We start from the raw sequence: 20,337 nt of genomic DNA on the forward strand, positions 1-20,337 counted from the left end.
GGCATGCGGGCTCATAGTTGCAGGCATGCGGGCTTCTTAGTTGTGGCATGCATGCAGGATCTAGTTCCCTGACCAGGGATTGAACCTGGGCCCCCTGCATTGGGAGCTCGGAGTCTTAGCCAAGAGGACCACCAGGGAATTCCCTCACATGCGGTTTTAAGATACAGTACAAAGAGATCCTATGTACCCCTTACCTGGTTTCTCCCAATAGTAACATTTTGCAAAACTATAGGAACACTCTCACAACACTGATACAGTCAAGACACAGAATATTCCATCACCACAAGGATTCCTCATATTGCCTTGTTATAGCCACACACAGTTCCCTCCTGCCTCTATCCCCTCCTTAACCCTTGGCATTAGTAATCTGATCTCCATTTCTATAATTTTGTCATTTCAAGAGTGTTATACAAATGAATTGTACCAAGTGTAACCTTTTTTTTGGCCGCGTGGCATGCGGGATCTTAGTTCCTCAATCAGGGATCGAACCCATGCCCCCTGCATTGGGAGTGTGGAGTCTTAACCACTGGACTGCCAGGGAAGTCCCAAATGTAACTTTTTGAGTTTGGCTTTTCCTGCTTAGCATAATTCTCTGGAAGTCCATCCAGGTCATTGTGTGTTTCAATATTTTATTTTCTTTCACTGTTGAGTAGTACTCCAAGCTGAGTGGTATTCCATAGATACACCATGGTTTAACTATTCACCTACTTAAGGACATCTGGGTTGTTTCCAGTTTTTAGCTACTACCAATAGAGCTGCTCTAAACATTCATGTACAGGTTTCTGTCTTAACAGAAGGTTTCATTTCTCTGGGATAAATGCACAGGTTTGCAGTTGCTGGGTTGTATAGTGGTTGTGTACTTAGTTTTTAAGAAACTGCCAAACTGTTTTCCAGAGTTCAGAGGCCAGGATTTTAATTACAATATTCTATTGCCTGTAAATGAACTTTAGTAATAGTACCTTTTTTTTTAAACCCCACAAGTTATTTTTAATTAAAAAACAATATTCGGGGCTTCCCTGGTGGCGCAGTGGTTGAGAGTCCGCCTGCCGATGCAGGGGATGCGGGTTCGTGCTCCGGTCCGGGAGGACCCCACATGCCACGGAGCGGCTGGGCCCGTGAGCCATGGCCGCTGAGCCTGCATGTCCGGAGCCTGTGCTCCGCAACGGGAGAGGCCACAACAGTGAGAGGACTGCATACGCTAAATAAATAAATAAATAAAAATAAAAAACAATATTCACTGGGCCTTTACATATTGGAACACATGCAGCAAAGACTGCTGAGCTACTGGCCTGGGAGGGGCTGAAGTGGTTAGTCTTTTCTCCAGCACATGGTCTCTGGGGTCCCCCAGGTGCCAGGGTCAGTAAAACATGCTCTGGGCTCACCAAGTCCACTGGAAGGCCCTGCTCTGCCCTGGTGTGGTTGGAATTTGCCCTTTTCTGAATCAGGGCCCTTTTGAGTGTAAGTAACAGAAATCTGCTAAGCTTTAGACTAAAAAGTGGGGTCAATTATGAAGATACAGGAAGTGCAGCTGAGCAGCGCAAAGGACTGCTAGGAAATAGAAAGTTCCTTAGATCCAATCAGCCAGTCTAGGGGCCAGTCCCATGGTGCAAGCGTGACTGCAGGCAAACAAAATCATTAAGATCTCCGGCTCAGGAGTCCGTTGACTTGGGATGAAATCCTGATTCTACCACTTACAAGCTGTGTGACTTTGGGTAAGTTATTTAACCTCTCAGTACCTCAGTCTTCTTATCTTTTTTTTTTTTTTTTTTTTTTTGCGGTACGTGGGCCTCTCACTGTTGTGGTCTCTCCCATTGTGGAGCACAGGCTCCGGACGCGCAGGCTCAGTGGCCATGGCTCACGGGCCCAGCCGCTCCGCGGCATGTGGGATCTTCCCTGACTGGGGCACGAACCCGTGTCCCCTGCATCGGCAGGCGGACTCTCAACCACTGCACCACCAGGGAAGCCCCAGTCTTCTTATCTTAAATTGGGGTAATAATAGTACCTAAATTATTGATTTGATATGGGGATTAAAGGAGTTAATCTCTGTAAAATGCTTTAAAATAGTGCCTGGGCTTCCCTGGTGGCGCAGTGGTTGAGAGTCCGCCTGCTGATGCAGGGGACACGGGTTCGTGCCCCGGTCTGGGAAAATCCCACATGCCGCGGAGCGGCTGGGCCCGTGAGCCATGGCCATTGGGCCTGTGCGTCCGGAGCCTGTGCTCCGCAACGGGAGAGGCCACAACAGTGAGAGGCCCATATACCGCAAAAAAAAAAAATAATAAAATAAAATAAAATAAAATAAAATAAAATAGTGCCTGGCCTGTAGCCAGTGCCAAGGTTAGTTATTATATTATTATTATTCCAGTATTAAATGAGAAGGCTATTAAACTATAGCACAGTGTCTGGCAAGAGTTCAATAACTGTTAGCTCTTAGTATCATTTTTGAACAATTTTACTGAGATACAATTCACATACCATACGAGTGTACAATTCAATGGTTTTCAGTATGTTCACAGAGTTGTGCAATCGTCACCACAATAACTTTTAGAACATTTTCACTACTCCCCACACAAAAAACCCTGCATCATCTCTTAGCCATCACCCCCCAAGCCTCACATCCTCCCAGTCCTAAGCAACCACTGATATAATTTCTGTCCCTCTAGATGTGCCTATTCTGATTATTTCATATAAATGGAACTATACAGTATGTAGTCCTTTGTGATCAGCTTCTTTCACTTAGCATAATGTTTTCAAGGTTCATCCACATTGTAGCATGTGTCAATACTTTGTTCCTTTTTATTGTCAAATAGTATTCCATTGTGTGGGTATATACCACACGTATTCATTTTTATAATTAGTAAGACAACCACAGCCTTGGATTAGGTTCCTATTGCAATTGTAACAAATGACCACAAATTTAGTGACTTACAAACAACAGAAATGTACTCTTTTACAGTTCTGGGAGCCAGAAGTCAGAAATGATGAGTCTTATGGGGTTAAAATCAAGGTTTGGCAGAGCTGATTTCTTTTGGAGGCTCCAGGGAAAAATTCATTCCTTGCCTCTTCCATCTTCTGGGGGCAGCTTGCATTCTTTGGCTTGCTGTCACATCACTCCAATCTCTGCTTTTGTCATCACGTTGCCTACTCCTCTTTTGCAGTCAAATATTCCTCTATCTCCCTGTCATAAGGATAGTTGTGATTACATTTAAGGCATTCCTGGATAATCTCTCCATCTCAGTATCCTTAACTTAATCACATCTACAAAGTCTCTTTGGCTATATGTGGTAACATTCACAGGTTCCAGAGATTAGGATCTGCATGTCTTTGGGGACCAATTTTCGACCTACCACACCCCTTGGTTAAAAGTGTCTCTTTCTGGGCTTCCCTGGTGGCGCAGTGGTTGAGAGTCCGCCTGCTGATGCAGGGGACACGGGTTCGTGCCCCGGTCCAGGAAGATCCCACATGCCACAGAGTGGCTGGGCCCGTGAGCCATGGCCACTAAGCCTGCGCGTCCAGAGCCTGTGCTCCGCAATGGGAGAGGCCTCAACAGTGAGAGGCCCGCGTACCGCAAAAAAAAAAAAAAAAGTGTCTCTTTCTCTTCTAATAGTAGGAAATAAATCCAGTAATCAATAAAATAGAAATGATACAACTGCCCTTGGGCATGTATCTGTGAGAGTGATACCGATTGCTTTTTCACCACTTCTTGCTGAGTGGAAAAGTGACACTATAGTGTAAACCCTTAGCTCTGGAGGGGCAATTTCAGTTTGAAGTGGAGAAAGAGGCAGATTTGGGTGCAGGATCCTAATAAAAACTTATGGAGTGTTTTCCATGTTTCAGGAAATTTACACCTTTTATCTTGAAAAGACAATTTTGTGAGGTGGGCATTACATAGAATAAGGACATTGAAACCTAGCGAGGGTAAGCCATCTGTCCAAGGTCACAAAGACAGTAGGCAACAGTGTCAGAATCTGAACTCAGGTCTGTACAATGTGGACACCAAAAGCTCAGACCCTGGCCAAAATGTCAAGCTGCCTCTTGAGAAATAGAAGCTCCCCAGCCTCTAACACATTCTTCTCTTCATGACATTGGCCCTGGGTGGTTGTTAGACCAGAATAACAGCCAGGAGATGTTGTCTACAACTCAAGCACCCCAGTTCAGTCATCTGTGACGTCTCAGGGACCAGAGTTCACAGTCTGTGCTTGACACCGTCATCAGGGCTTTGACAAGCAACATGTTTGTCAGACACGATGTCCTTTCAAGGCTCAACCAAACAGCCCCAGCCTGTCTGCACTGACCAGGAGAACAGGCCCCGGGCTGAGTCACTGCCCAGGTTGTTTCACAACCTGTTTATGCACCAAGGCCTCAGAGGCAGGGAAGGTCACCGTGGGTGGCTAGTGTATTCTTGAGCTCCTGAACAGAAGGGTGGCTCCCACTGACAGGGGCAAGGAGAGCTTGGCTCACCCTGTGCACCCCCAGTCCTCACCCAGATGTTTCTTCAGTGTCTTCTAGGCTCACTCTTTGACCTTAGGTACAATCCTGAACCAAGGGAAGTTTCGACAAGCCTCAGTTCCTCATCTGTAAAATGGGAAATGTACACATGTTTAAATTATTGTGCACTCGACATGCACCATAAAATTTAATATTTATAACAAACCAGTGAGATGCTATTATTTCATTTTACAAATGCAGGTACTGAGCATCAGAGATGTTACAACCCACAGCTAGTTAGTGCAGGGTCAAGAATAGACCCCAGGGGGCTTCCCTGGTGGTGCAGTGGTTGAGAGCCTGCCTGCCGATGCAGGGGACATGGGTTCGTGCCCCGGTCTGGGAAGATCCCACATGCCGCGGAGCGGCTGGGCCCGTGAGCCATGGCCGCTGAGCCTGCGTGTCTGGAGCCTGCGCGTCCGGAGCCTGTGCTCCGCAATGGGAGAGGCCACAACAGTGAGAGGCCCGCGTACTGAAAAAAAAAAAAAAGAAAGAAAAGCATAGACCCCAGGGACTTCCCTGGTGGTCCGAGTCAATGAGATTTCACCTTCCAATGCAGGGGGTGAGGGTTCCATCCCTGGTTGAGGAGCTAAGATCCCACATGCCTCGAAGCCAAAAAACCAAAACATAAAACAGAAGCAGGGCTTCCCTGGTGGCGCAGTGGTTGAGAGTCTGCCTGCCGAGGCAGGGGACACGGGTTCGTGCCCCGGTGCGGGAAGATCCCACATGCCGCGGAGCAGCTGGGCCCGTGAGCCATGGCTGCTGAGCCTGCACGTCCGGAGCCTGTGCTCCGCAATGGGAGAGGCCACAACAGTGAGAGGCCCGCGTACCGCAAAAAAAAAAAAAAAAAAAAAAAAAACAGAAGCAATACTGTAACAAATTCAATAAAGACTTTAAAAAAGACATATATACATAAAATATATATATATATTTAAAATAAAAGTAAAGAATTGACCCCAAATCTGTATGACTAGAGAGCTTGGGTTCAGAAGGAAATACCAAGAGTCAAGTCTGGCCACTGTTCCGGGATTGACATTCTATGCTGACTCGTTTAGGCAAGTCCCTTCTCACTGGGCTCACTGGGCCTTGGTTTTCCCATCCATTCTGTGGGGTCAGGGAGAGGGAGCTGATCCCTTTTTCTGTTTTGGCTGCACCACTCGGCTTGCAGGATCTTAGTTCCCTGACCAGGGATCGAACCTGGGCCCTGGCACTGAAAGCACTGAGTTCTAACCACTGGGAATTCCTGGAGTTGATCACTTTTAAGTCTATGATCCTATGCTTTCATGTCAGCAGGGCTTTCCCTAAATCACCCCTTGGGCATGGTCTCTTTCCTGAACAGCCCATTCTGGGGGAAGAGCAGACAACAGTGGTGAAGGAGTCTTCCAACTTGGAGATTTCTCAGAAAAGTCTCAGCTCTTGCTTACAATTTTTTCATGACTTCCATTGAGCCATGTCCACATCCGTAAAACTGGGATGACCATAGTACCAGCAATCCAGTCACAGTACATACCACTGTGCTAGGTGTGTCAGATACATGTCTCTTTATCTTCATAGTGGCCATAGGAGAGGATGTCACTGCTTGAGGTCATCAGCTTATAGGAAGTGGAGTTGGCATCTCAGCCTAGGTGGGGTATGTCTACCTCCTTCTCCTTTGCCACACTGCCCCTCCTCTTACCTTTTACGCCTGATGGTGGGAGACTGGACTGAAATGAATGAAAAATATTTGGTGACCTTTACATTGCTGTGCACATGTGAACTATTAGGAGTCATTACTAGTTTTCTTTTTCACATTTTAGTGGGGACTGGGACCTGAGTCTTCCACCATTTTTGCATCCACAAAGAATGCCAAGGTGGGACTTTCTATGGGTTCTTGGTGCATAATTGCTGACTAATACAAGTCTATTCATGAAGGACAAATGGGGGAATCAATCAACGATACTGGCCAAGCAGGAAGGACAACAATGTCCTTGGGAATTAGCTCCCTAGTTGACTTGGTCATTACCAAGGACCCTGTGCCCACTTCCTCCTTCATTTATTCTCAGCTTTTCTCTGCCATTATGATTTTTGTCATTGCCACAGTCTCACTCTTTCCCCCAAGGGAATGGGAAGACCGAACCCTAAGAGCAAGTAGAAAAGCCAGTGACACACAATTCCTTATCAGTTCACCTATTCTGACCTCCATTCTCACTTCCTTCCCACCTGTGGGGGCGTGTCGTAGGGGTCACACACCTGTCTTGTCACCCCTGACGGCCTCATCCTCCAGCAGGGCTTCTCCTGGATTTCTGTTGTTCTTACTGGGTGTAACATTCTATTCACTTTTCTTTGCTTCCTCATGGGGTTAATTCTCTCTCCTACTCTGTTTTTTGATTTACCAATATTTACTGTGTACAAACCCTGTGGTTAGAGTTGCTTTGACTTTCCAATTTCTCAAAATGGAGAAAGTAACTTTTTCCTAAATATTTGAACTTTTTTCTAAAATATTAGAACTTCTCACAATAAGCAGGAAATGCTCTTGTAACCAGGAAGAAAAACGAAATTTTGGTCATTATTTTAATCAATTTTATTGCGATAGATATACATACAATTCGAATGCACCCATTTAAATGTACAGCCTGATGCGTTTTGACGAATATACACACCTCAGTAACCGCCACCACAGTTAAGGTATAGAATATTTCCATATTCCCAAAAAGTTCCCTTGTATCTCTTTGCAATCAATCCTTCCCGTTCCTTAATCCAGGCAAGCACAGATCTCATTTATTTCACTATAGATTAGTTTTGTCTGTTTCAGAATATCTTATAAATGGAATCACGAATTATATATTCTTTTGTGTCTGGCTTCTTTCACTCAGAATGTTTTTAGATTTGTCTATCAGTACTTTGTTCTTTTTTTAAATTGCTGAATACTATTGTGTTGTATGAATATATCCCAATTTGTTTATCCATTTACCTATTGATGGACGTTTGGTTTGTTTAAAGCTTTTTTTCTTTTTAAGTAACACACACTTATCAAAAATTGGGAAAACAGGGACAAATGGAGGGAAAAATAATCTCTGGTCTCATTAACCAAAACCAATTATTCTTAGCATTAGAGTGTTTTGGTTTTTTTCCTCTGTGCACGGATGCTTTGGAGACTATATAGTTAAAATCATATCACACGTAGGATTTTGTAACTGCCTTTTTTTAGTTGACAACATAAGTATTTTTCACATTATTTCTTTTGTAACCATTTTTCATGGTATGTAATGTTCTATCACTAAAATGTAGGCTCTGTCGGGGTATGGATTTAGGTTGTCTTGCATAGACTCATAGTCTAAGAGCCCAGGACAATGCCCACCCGGCTTGCGGTACACCCGTAATAAGTATTGACTAAATTGTATGCCACAGCTTGCCTTGCTACGTCCATATAGAGACATGCCAATTCTCCTTAAAATTTTCATTTGTCCCCTTTTTAATGTTTATGCCCTGCCTCCTCAACCAAACTATTTGAAGGCACTGTCTGAAAATATTTATTACACGCTCAGCACGTTGTATGTGCCGTCTGTACTCTTCACAGCAATCCTGTCAAGTGGATCATCTCCCTGTTTTACAGATTAAGAAACAAACTCAGAGAAATTAAGTGACTGGCTCAAGGCCACACACCAGTATGCAGCTGAGTCCAGATGTGACCCATGTTTATTTGTTTTTAACCCATGTTTAATAGAGTCCGAATCCCACAATCATAATTGGAATAGTTAAAATTATTATTGATACTTGCTATTTGCCAAGTGTATCAGTCCATTCTCATGACAACCTTAAAGGGAAGTACTAGTTTCTCCCCATTGGAGAAATGAGAGCATGAGCCTCACAGAGGCAAAGTACATTGCCCAAGCTTACATGGCTAGACAGTGATAGGATTTTAACCCAAGTAGCCTGACGCCAAGGCCCATCTTAAATGCTAAGCACTAGTGTGTTTACCCAGGCCCTTTTGCTCCTCCATGGAGCTCCCTTGGGCTTCTTTATCTCCTCTGGGCTGTACACAGAGTGTTCCCCCAGGAAAGGTTTGAGTTGATAGTGTATATGATGGCATATGATTCTCTGACCTAAAGAAGGGGTTAATGATGATGAATCTTAGGGGACCAGAAACAAAACCTTTTACTTCCAAAGATACCACATGGCAGACTCACAATTCTCGCAGCTATGAGACTGGAAGGACACCACCTGCTTCAGAAGGCAGGTGTGAGGAGTAAATGAGTGATCCAGATTCACAGAAAGTGCTTACCCCAGAGCCTGGTACGGTACCCAGTAAGCCCACACTAAAAGTGAGCTGTTCAAGGGCCTCTGTCTAGGAAATTCGAGACCCAGTGGGTTAATTATCCTCAGATAGAAAACAACACTGACTTCCCCAGACAGACCTGAGAGGGGAGAAACCCAAACAGACAGTTACAGTTCAGCTAAAATAGAGCTAATCTTTAATCTTTTATGGATATGTGTAATACATTAACTATTATAACCTATCCCCTTGAGGCACCTCGACACCTGGTCAACCAGAGGCTGGGGTTGGGTTGGCTAGGCTAAGTGGAAAGGAGCAAGTAAATAGGCCAATTACCCTTTTGCAACAGACTTTCTTAGGTCTCCGCCTTGAGATTAAGAGGATGAAATGGCTGATGCTGCCTGTCTTATGAGGGTGGGGTAGGAAGGTGAACCCTTGAGTCAGCAGCCAATGAAGAATACTAGGCACAAAATAACCTGGGGTGTTTTACATGTCTCTCTGCAAACCAAACTCCTTAAGAGCCAGAATTGTATTATTTATTATATGTCATTGGGTGTTTGCTCATGATGGTTACTATTAATAATTGTGTTGGGGTTTTCATAATAGGAAAAAAATCCAAAGGTGAAGAATTACTAAGGCTAGGTGTCTCTATGAATTATGAAATTGTAAGTTTCAACTACCATATTTTTTCAACTCTAAGATGTACTTTGTGTCCATGTTTATCAGGCTTTGTCTTATAATACATGTGTACATGTATACAGAGGTGTTTCTCAACTGCCTGGAACTCTGTTTTTAAGTAAATGCTGTGGCTTAAGAGTGGCTAGTGGTCAAGAATTGAGGCGATATAACAGTTCAACCTCCCACTCCAGGCAAGAATTCTTTCTACCATAATCTCTGCTTCAATGTTTCCACTGGAAAGGAGTTTACTTCTCATCCAAGCAGTCCTTTTCATTACTAGACATCATCACAATGACCAATTGTTCCTTACATGGAGCCGAAATCTGTCTCCCTATGACTTCTACCCAGCATTTCTAGTCCTGTCCTCTGGAACTACACAAAATTAGTTAAATTTTTCTTAGGATGCAGAGTGGCTTAGGACTGTAAGCAAAATCTCTGGAGGCAGACAATCTGGGTTTTAATCCTGACTCTACCAGTTATTAGCAAGTAACTTAGTTTCTGTTCCCTCAAGTACCATTGTTGTGAGGTTTAAATGAGATAAATATGTACAAAGTATCTGGCACCTGATGCTCAATAAATGTAAACTAATCTTCTCCCCTCCTCTTCCCCTGGCTTTACTATAATTTTATATACTTTAAGATAGATGTTATGTTCTACACTTCCAAGTCTTTACCAAATTAAATATTTCCCGGTTCCTAAACCATTCTCCTCATGATAACTCTGATTCATCGCATACCAACAACATACAGTATGTGCCAGGCACTGCCGAAGGCCTAAGAGTTTAAATAACTTGCCTAGGGCCACATAAGCAGTAGCCAGGATTCAAACCTAGATCTGTCTGGCTCTAAAGCCATACCTTCAAATCTAGATCCCATAGCAGTGTTGTTCAATAGAATGTAATGTGAGCCACATATGCAATTTTTCATATACTAGCCCCATTTTAAAAAATAATGAGAAACAGGTGAAATTAAATTGAATAATAATTTAATAATATTTTATTAAACCCTAGCTATCAAAATATCATTTGAACCTGTAATCAATATATAAAATTATCAAGATATTTCACATTTTTTTCATAGTAAGTCTTCAAAACCCAGTGTGTATCTTACACTGATAGCTTATCTCAGTTTGAACAAGCCACATTTCAAGTGCTCGTGGCTGTAAACTGGTAAGCAGGTGGTGTGTCACCTAGTCAAATGTGTTGTGAAGAAAAATACAGCAGGGTATGGGGGAAGACAGGGCAGATAGTGGATTACAATTTGAAATACATGATCACGGAAGGCCCCCCTAATAAAGATTTGAACAGAGACCAAAAGGAAACAAGGGAGTGAATCCTGCAGTTCAGTGGAAAGGAGAGCTCCAGGCAGACTGCACAACAATTAAGATGGGAGCATCCTTGACATGTTCTAGTAAGAGCAGAGTAGATGGGGCGGGGGCAGGCACAGATGGAGATGGTCAGAGAGGTAACAGGTGATGAGGGCGGATCGTGTAGGCATAATGAGGGCTTTGGTTTTTACTCTGAATGGAGGAATAGCATGAACTTATAAGGATGCTGGAGACAATTAGGTTGAAAAGAAACAGTTATACCTTTTCCAAAGGGCTATGCAAATAGGAAGCAGCCATTCCTGGGGAAACACTAGTTTGTAACACTAAGGTTGATATCCTAGCATTGCAGATAACACAGGGGTAGATCTATTTAATTTCTATCAGGCCATTCTAGAAAGCTGAGTGTGCGCTCCAAACCATGTTGATGGTCTGCAGTTCTGATGAAGACTGGCCAAGAGCTAGTCTTACTCCTTTGAGCCCAGCCTAGTGATGGGTTAGGAAACAATGTATGGACTTCTCTCCTCCTTTGATGCCACTATTTGTAATAATTGGGGAACTTAACTTTGGAGAAAGAGCCCATGAATTCAGAAGGTAGCATGGTAAAGAGATAGGTTTCTGAATGAAAGAACTGAATTTGAATCTGAGTTCTGCCATTTGCTGGTGATTTGGCTTTGGGCAAGTCTCTTTACCTCTCTGAACCTCTTTTTCCTCCTCTGTAAAGTGGAGATGGTAATATCTACCTTTTAGCAGTATTTGACATATTTACACACATATAAATTTGTGTATATTAACTGTTCAATAATTGGTAGTTATTGTGATGTGTTCAACAAAATTTCTGAACACCCACTACATGTAAAACACATTGTTATAGAATGTTTTTGTCCCCCTGACAAATCCTTACATTGAAACCCTACTCCCCAATGTGACAGTATTAGGAGGTAGGGCCTTTGGAAGTGGTTAGGGTTAGATGAGGTCAAGAGGGAAAGGCCCTCGTAAATGGGATTAGTGCTCTTATAAGAGTCCTGAGGGAGTTTGCTTTGCTCTGGTTTTCACCATGTGAGGATACAAGAAGTTGGCAACCTGGCAACCCCAAAAAGGGCTCTCACCAGAACCCAACCATGTTGGCACCCCAATCTCAGACTTCCAGCCTCCAGAACTGTGAAGAATAAATTTCTGTTGTTTATAAGTCACCTTGTTTATGATATTTTGTTATAGCAGCCTGAGCTAAGATACACATATATATAAAGAAAATACATGATTCCTCCCTTCAAGATGTTTATAATCTATCTAGGGAGATGAGACATGCACAAAATATATTCAATAAGATAGAATGTGTTTGCTCAAATGAGAAATATAAAGTGGAATAATAGTAGCTACTATTTATTGATTGCCTACAATAAGCCAGGAACTATGCTAAGTGGTTCATAAATATCTCATTTTATTTTTGCAACCTCCCTCTTAGAAAGTACTATTTTTAACTCTATTTTATAAAAAAGGAAGCTGAGGCTCAGAGAGGGGAAGTGCATTGCCCAAGGTTGCACAGCTGGGTACTGGCAAAGACAGAAGTGGGTTCTATCCTAAGCTCCAGGCCTCACATCCTTATCACAGAAACCCATCCCTATAACTCCTAAGCCTTGTCCAAGTTTTACCATATTGTTTGCCCATTTATTACCCATTATTATTCTTTTAATTTAATGCTACTTTTCAAATGCCAGCTATAATTCGGGCAAATGTTATAGGAATGTTTTCAAAAATGTGAATGAGTGGGAGATAGTGTGGGTTACAGCAGGGGAACTGGAGTGAGAAGGGGCTGTATAGTGTAGAAATTAAGAGCATGGGTTCTGAAGTCAGCGGCTTAAATTTGTATCCCAGCCTCTCAACTCTCTCTGGTGTTATTTTACATTTTGTTGCCTAAGTTTCGCCATCCATAAAATTACCGTAATTATACTCGGGTCATAGGGCTGCTATGAAGATCAACTTTAAATTTCTGACACTTTGTTCATTAAGGATTTTTTTTTTCATTAAATTTGTAAAATATTGCATTAAAAATTTTTTATTTGTTACTGAGTTTTTTGGTGCCCCCTTAAATTTTTTCGCTCCAGGAGAGTGCCTCAATCACCTCACTCTAGCTCACTCTTTGCCTGCATTTTATGTGCTTGAACATAAGCAGCGTTCAATAAATATTCATTGAATTTACTTACCTCCCAATATTTTTAAATTGAGGTAAAATAAACACAGAACAGTGAACAAATACTAAATGTATTACTGAGCCCCCCAATTGCTCAGAACAGTTTGCTAAGCAGTAAAAGCTGTCTTTCCTTTTTATCTTCACGTACCCAACCAAAAGAAGTTTTGTTTTACAACAATCTCTTCTCGTTTTCTGCAGCTCTCTTCCCCAAGCTCTCTTTTCCCCCTGTCAGTTCAAGAGATTTCCTGGACATCTCCAGGTCGTCACACCAGAAAAAAATAAATATTTTCCTGGAGGACGGCCTATGACGTCAAGGCTCCCTGTAACTCACAGACGAACGTTCGAAAGAAAGCCGCCAGCTTCTCCGAAGCATCGCAGTTTGCGCATGCGCTTCTGCTTGCCGGACAGCAGAGGGGATTTTTATGCCCTCTCGGCACCCTTACGTCGCGGAGTGGTGGTGTTAGAGGTTTGAGCGACGAAAGCTTTTTGCCGGAAGTTGGAAGAGAAAAGGGAAGTCTCGCCCTCTCCCGGGGTCTTCAAGTTTAGGGCTGGGGGCTAATTGTCGCTAAAAAGCTCAGAGGTGCTCGGGTGGATACAATTACTCGCTTTGCGAGAAGAGGCTAGAACGCGCGCTGAGGTGTGTTTTTGGTGTAAGTGGGCACGCGTTGACGCTGGCTTAAGAGGACCTAAACCATCAATTAAAAGAACTTCCGCCTGGCCAGCTTTAAAAGGCGTTTGATTCAGAGAGGTGGAACGCATAGATTTTAGTCTGGTCTAGGTTCTGCCACCGACCTACTGTGTGTCCTTGGGCTCCTCCCCAAGTCTCAATATCCTAATCTATAAATTGAAGGGTAGACAAGATTCTTTAAGTCACCTTTCAATCCGCCTATTATTGCAGGTCCATTTTGTCGTCTGAGCAACAAAGCCTTGGGGGTTAAATATCGTTGGCCCCGTTTTAGAAGGAAGACATTGAGTTCCAGGGTGAGAGACTTAGTTATTGCACAGAAAACAGTTAGAGATTTTAGACCTTGAGACTAAAAGATTATGCTGTAACTCCATGATCAGGCCTCTTTTGTGTATTTCTGTATCATCAGTTCCTGAAACTGGCCTATAGCAGTTACTCAAAAAGTTTTGAATGGATGGATGAATGAATCTTTTCATGTCAAGGCCAATGACCCAAGCAGATCTGGTGTCTCTCCACCTCTCTGATGTATTAACAAGAATAACTCTTCTCCAGGTGTATCCTGTGCTTTACTTGACGGGGGACTCCGAGTCCAGTTCTGTCGTTTTCAACTTAAACAGGTAACATGGAGGCACCTCCAGTCACCATGATGCCTGTCACCGGGGGCACCATTAACATGATGGAGTACCTGCTGCAGGGTGAGTGAATCAGGGAACTTATTTTCCTGTTTTCTGTTCAGCTTCCGCGGAGATGAGACGCTCTTCTACAAAGGCAGCCTGCATAATTTCTGGCACCTTTTTTTTTTTTTCAATTTACCCTTAATTATGGTCACAAATACATAACATTAAATTTACCATATTAAACATTTTTAAGCATACAGTTCAGTAGTGTTAAGTATTTCACATTGTTGTATAGCCGATCTCTAGAACTTTTTCATCTTTCAGAATTGAAATTCTATTCCCATTAAACACTAATTCCTCCTTTCCCCTCCCTGCAGCCCTTGGCAACAACCTTTCTACTTTCTGTTTCTAATTTTGACTACTTTAGATAACCTCATATGAGTGGAATCATTACAGTATTTGTCGTTTTATCACTGGCTGATTTCACTTAGTATAATGTCCTCGATGTTAACCCATATTGTAGCATGTGACAGGATCTCCTTTTAAAGGCTGAATAATGTTCCATTGTATGTATGTACCACATTTTCTTTATCCATTCATCTGTCAGACATTTGGGTTGCTTCCACCTCTTGGTTATCGTGGATAATGCTCAGTGAACATGGATGTGCAAATATCTCCTCAAGATCCTGCTTTGAATTCTCTCAGATAAATATCCAGAAGTGAGATTAATGGATCATATGGTAATTCTATGATACTGTTAACTAGCTCCATTTTATAGATCAGGAAATAGAAGTGAAGTAAATTTCCCAGATGAGAAAACTCAAGACCCAGAGGGGGTAATGATTTTCAGGATGTCATACAATGTTTAGTGCAAGAGTTTAGACTTTAATTCAGATCATCCATTTAGTAACTTACTGTGAACAAAATAGGGTTGTTAATTTTCACTCCTCAAGCTGCGCATCCTTCAGTCTTTCCCATCTCAGTAAGTGCCACTGTCATTCACCAGTTGCTTGAGCCATGCATTCAGGAGTCAATGTCCATTTTTTACTTTACCCCCACATGTAGTCCATTTCTAATCCTATTCATTTTACTTCCAAAATATGTATTAAATAAGTCTTTTCTCAACCTGCAGTACCACACCCTGGTTTATCATCCTTTGCCTGAACTATGTTAGTAACCCTGTACTTATTACATTGCTTCCACTTTTTTTTTCATTGCTTCCACTTTTGATCATCTTTCTCTTCTCACATAACAGCTAGTAGTCTTTTTTTAAAAATTGTTTTAGTATTAAAAATATTCAAACATAAACTAGATACTAATATAATGAACACTCCATTTCTGTCATCTAGATTTCAGTTTCTGTCATTTTGCCATATTTGCTTTCTCTTTTTTCTTTTGCTATTTTTAAAGACAGTTTCAGGGACTTCCCTGGTGGTCCAGTGGTTGACTCCGTGCTTCCACTTCAGGGGGTGCGGGTTTGACCCCTGGTTGGGGAACTAAGCTCTCACATGCCTTGTGGCCAAAAAAATTAAAAAAAAAAAAAAAAAAAAACAGGGCCTCCCTGGTGGCGCAAGTGGTTGAGAGTCCGCCTGCCGATGCAGGGGATACGGGTTCGTGCCCCGGTCTGGGAGGATCCCATATGCCGCGGAGCGGCTGGGCCCGTGGGCCATGGCCGCTGAGCCTGCGCGTCCGGAGCCTGCGCGTCCGGAGCCTGTGCTCCGCAACGGGGGAGGCCACAACAGTGAGAGGCCCGCATACCGCAGGGGAAGAAAAAAAAAAAAAAAAAAAAAAAAAAAAAAAAAAAAACAGTTTCAGATCTCATAACATTTTACCCCAAAACATTTTCAGTATGCATCTGTAAAAAATAAAAAACAAGGATATTTTCCTTCATAACCCCAGTACCATCATTATTATATAAAAAAATTAATAATGTATTTTTAATATCATCTAATATCTAGTCCATATTCAAAAGTTTCCCCCTGTCTTGCCCTCAAAATGTGTTTTGTATACAGGATATAATCATGTTTCATGCATTACATTTGATAACTGTGTCTCTTAAGCCTCTTTTAACTTGGACCAGTCTCCCCTCATTCCCACTTTTTTTCCCATGACCATGTCTTGTTGAAGAGTCTATACCAGTTTTCCTGGAATGATCTTTTTAAAATGTAAATCCAGTCATCTCTTTCCCTGTTGGGTGGAGAATAAAGTGTGGAGCTAATAGCTTCCCAATGGCCTTAGAATAGAATACAGCCTTTAGCATGAGCTGTACATAAGACCTGTGTGCTTTGGCCCATCCCAAATCCTCAGTTCATTATCATCTTTCATCTTGCTTACCACACTTCAGCCACACTGATATCCCTTCATTTCTTTGAATTCCCCAGGCCCCTTCCTACCTCTGGGCCTTTGCACTTGATTCCTCTGCCCTTATACTTTGTTCCAGCCCTTCCAATAGCCATTTTATTTTTACCCCTCCGTCCTCAGCTCCGTTATCCTTCCCTTTGAGAGACCTTCTCTGACTACTCCAAGCCCTCAGAGGGCTCTCCTCTTCTCCACCCCCATCAGTTCCTCTCTCCCCTCTCCCTTTTATTTCCCTGTATTTCTGTTTAATTGTTTACTTATTTATTTTTGTTTCCCCCACTAAACTGTAATCTCTGTGAGAGCTGGACCCTCTACTTCCTAGCATGGTGCCTGGCACAGTATTCAGTAAGTATATGTTGAAGGAACCAGCACTTACAAAGCTCCTTAAATGTTTGAAGTATGAAAAAACACATGTCTGACACTGTCCTGAATGTAGGACACAACGTATCCAATGTAGGACTCATTCCTTGCTCCCATCGTCATCTGTCCTATGATTACAGGGACCTGATCTGTTGCTTTCCCTCCAACACTACCCATTTCCAAACATGTAGTCATTTGAGTCCCACTGTCAGTATTTACCATAGTTACAGTAGTATATTTTTATTTACTTTAACAGATTTAGTCAATAAATGAATATGTTCCTAGCATTGGAGTAAGTATCAGCAGTAGAGGAAGAAAGATGTTAAAAAGTCAATACATAATTGATATATTGAAATATGACTAAAAAGTTGAGGCGCTAATGCTAAAAAGTAAAGAAGGGAAGCGGAAAGAGATTGGAAGGAGATAATGCTATTTTATTTAGGGCAATGAGAAAAGAGATCTCTGATAAAGTGACATTTGAGCAAAGATCTGAACAAAGTGATGGGGTGAGATATGCAGGTGTCTGAGAGCAGAACATTCTAAGCGTAGGGACTAAGGGAAGGGCTCTGAAGAGAAATACAGTGTCAAACGCTTGGCATTTTTAGGAAACAGCAGGAAAACCACTGTGGTTGGAGAGAGTGATCTGGGAGATAGTAGAAGGAAATGATCAACATCAGGTAGCAGAGACCACAATTTATAGGGCCTTGTAGACCGTGGTAAAGAATTTGGGATTTATTCTGAGTGACATGGGAAGCCATTGGAGGGTTCTGAGCAGAGAAGTGTCATTATCTGCCTTATGTCCTAAAAACCAGCTGGCTGTTGTATGGAGAAGAAAAAAGCGAAGATAGAAGCAGGGTACTGCAAAGACCAAGCAAGAAATGATGGAGTCTTGGACTAGGTGGAAATGATTGAGTGAACTGGATTCTGCATATATTAAAAAAATGCAGAGTGGATGTAGGATGTGAGAGAAAGAAAGGAGTCAAAGCTGATTATGTGGTTTTTGGTTGAGCAACTGGAAGCAGAGAGTTGCCATTTACTATGATGGGGAAAACTGCAGGAGGAGTAAGATTGTGGAGGAAAAATCAACAGGTTGATATTGAACATGTAAAGATGAAGATGTCTTAGGCATCCAAGTGGAGAAGTTAGGTAGACAGTTGGATGTATGAGTCTGTAGTTCATGAGATATAAATATGGTAGTCCTCAGAGCATAAATGATACTTAACACCATAGGGCTGGGCTTCCCTGGTGGCGCAGTGGTTGAGAGTCCGCCTGCCGATGCAGGGGACACGGGTTCGTGCCCCGATCCAGGAGGATCCCACATGCCGCGGAGCGGCTGGGCCCATGAGCCATGGCCGCTGAGCCTGCGCGTCCGGAGCCTGTGCTCCGCAACGGGAGAGGCCACAGCAGTGAGAGGCCCGCGTATCGCAAAAAAAAAAAAAAAAAAAAAAAACCATAGGGCTGAATTAGGTCACCGAGGGAGGAAGAGATTTTTGATAGAGACGAAGACCAGGATTGAGTCTTAGTATCCTCCAATATTTTGGGAAGATGAAGATCCAGCAAAGATGACTTAAAAGGAATGGTCAGTGAGTTAGGTGAAGAACCAAGAGAGATTTGTGTCCCAGAGGCCAACGGAAGAATAGATTTCAAAATGGGTATAATATAACAACCATGTGAAATGCTGCCAGGAGGAAGAATAAGATGAGAACAAAGGACAGTGTATTTTTCTGAAGCAGTTCATTCTCTTTTACTTAAATATATTACATAAAAAGGAAATGTTATATTTTTTCTATCAATGGAAAACTTTTATTTTCTGAGACTAGAAGATAAGTTTTTAAATAAATGACAAAACAGTATTATTATTCTAGGTAGATACTGTTGCCTGTTAAGGCCCAAAGCCCGCTGGAGGTTAGCATTGTTAGAGAAGGCCTAACTATTCTAGTACCAAATAAGACAATGCAAAAAATTGAAAAGGGATTAACTTGTTATATAATATCTTGGCAGTATAACCCCTCTAAAATCTCATATATTGGGCCTGTGCTTTACAAAACATTGCACTAAGCTGCTCTGATTTTTTATTTAAGTTTTTTCAATCTTTTGCTATTTCCATTACCCAGAATGAAAGATGGGACTCAATGGTACTTTCTTCCTTCTTCAGGAAGTGTTTTAGATCACAGCTTGGAAAGCCTCATCCACCGCCTTCGTGGTTTGTGTGACAACATGGAACCTGAGACTTTCCTTGACCATGAGATGGTATTCCTCCTTAAGGGCCAGCAGGCCAGTCCATTTGTTCTAAGGGCTCGACGCTCTATGGATAGGGCAGGGGCACCCTGGCATCTGCGCTACCTGGGACAGCCAGAAATGGGAGACAAGAACCGCCATGCCCTGGTGCGTAACTGCGTGGACATTGCAACATCTGAGAACCTTACTGACTTCCTGATGGAAATGGGCTTCCGCATGGACCATGAGTTTGTTGCCAGGGGACACCTGTTCCGTAAGGGCATCATGAAGATCGTGGTGTACAAGATCTTCCGCATCTTGACACCAGGGAACACAGACAACACTGAGGCCTTGTCACTCTCCTACCTTGTGGAACTAAGTGTTGTTGCACCAGCTGGGCAGGATGTGGTGTCTGATGACATGAGGAACTTTGCAGAGCAGCTGAAACCTCTGGTTCACCTAGAGAAAATAGACCCCAAAAGGCTCATGTGACAAGGCAGTCTGTCCACCACTGGGGCTTGTCCTCAGCTGTTACAAAAAAAGAAGATGTTATAATTGCCCTATTACACCACTGCCAGCCAGGCATTCTTCCCTCAGGAAGGAGGACAATGAGAACTTAGTTGGTTCTTTGCACTGTTTTCCTCATATGGCCAGTTCACTTTTGTGACAGCCTTTCTAAATTAAAGGCTAAGGATGACATGGAGAATCTAGATAATCCCTCTGCATAAAGAGGGGAAACTGGAATAAAAAAGCTTTGGGGAATAAAAATCTTTTAATTGTTTTACCATTTGTGTGTAAGGTTTGTAAAACAGAAACTGAGTTTGTATTGTGCAGTAATAAAGGCTATAAAGAGAAATGTCTATCATTCTGATTCTTTACTCCATTACCCTGCTAATTTGGGATGGACTCATCAATTGGAGCAAAAATATGACAGTTTTTTGTTTTAATTTTGATAGAGATGATAGTTTTTACTTTTCATAAAAGTAGCACATATTTGTTATTGAAAAAAATTTAAATTCAGACAAAAATAAGAAAAATAACCTGTAATCCTGTTATTCAAAGAGATGTACTATTTTTATTTTGTTTTATATCCTTCTAGTCTTTATTTTTGGAAATTTATGTATATGAGATATATTTATTTTAGAAAAATATTGTATATATACTGGTTTGTAAT

At 42.3% G+C, this 20,337-nt stretch overlaps 1 protein-coding gene across 5 annotated transcripts; it reads left to right on the forward strand.

The window, feature by feature from the left end:
• Nucleotides 1-13,385: 13,385 nt before the first annotated feature.
• MED18 (mediator complex subunit 18) lies at nt 13,386-20,077 on the forward strand. 5 transcript variants are annotated; one of them, XM_060081543.1, is made up of 3 exons: nt 13,386-13,563; nt 14,229-14,306; nt 19,102-20,077. In XM_060081543.1, the coding sequence occupies exons 2-3, from the start codon at nt 14,234-14,236 to the stop codon at nt 19,653-19,655; spliced, it is 627 nt and encodes a 208-aa protein (XP_059937526.1). In that variant the 5' UTR covers nt 13,386-13,563; nt 14,229-14,233; the 3' UTR covers nt 19,656-20,077. The 5 variants fall into 5 exon arrangements, with proteins under 5 accessions (XP_059937526.1, XP_059937508.1, XP_059937518.1 ...); XM_060081525.1 differs by having other exon boundaries at nt 13,387-13,907; nt 14,164-14,306; nt 19,102-20,076; XM_060081535.1 differs by having other exon boundaries at nt 13,387-13,576; nt 14,164-14,306; nt 19,102-20,076.
• The last annotated feature ends 260 nt before the right edge of the window (nt 20,078-20,337 follow it).

The sequence above is a fragment of the Mesoplodon densirostris genome, chromosome 2 (genome assembly GCF_025265405.1).
Source record: "Mesoplodon densirostris isolate mMesDen1 chromosome 2, mMesDen1 primary haplotype, whole genome shotgun sequence".
NCBI lineage: Eukaryota > Metazoa > Chordata > Mammalia > Artiodactyla > Ziphiidae > Mesoplodon > Mesoplodon densirostris.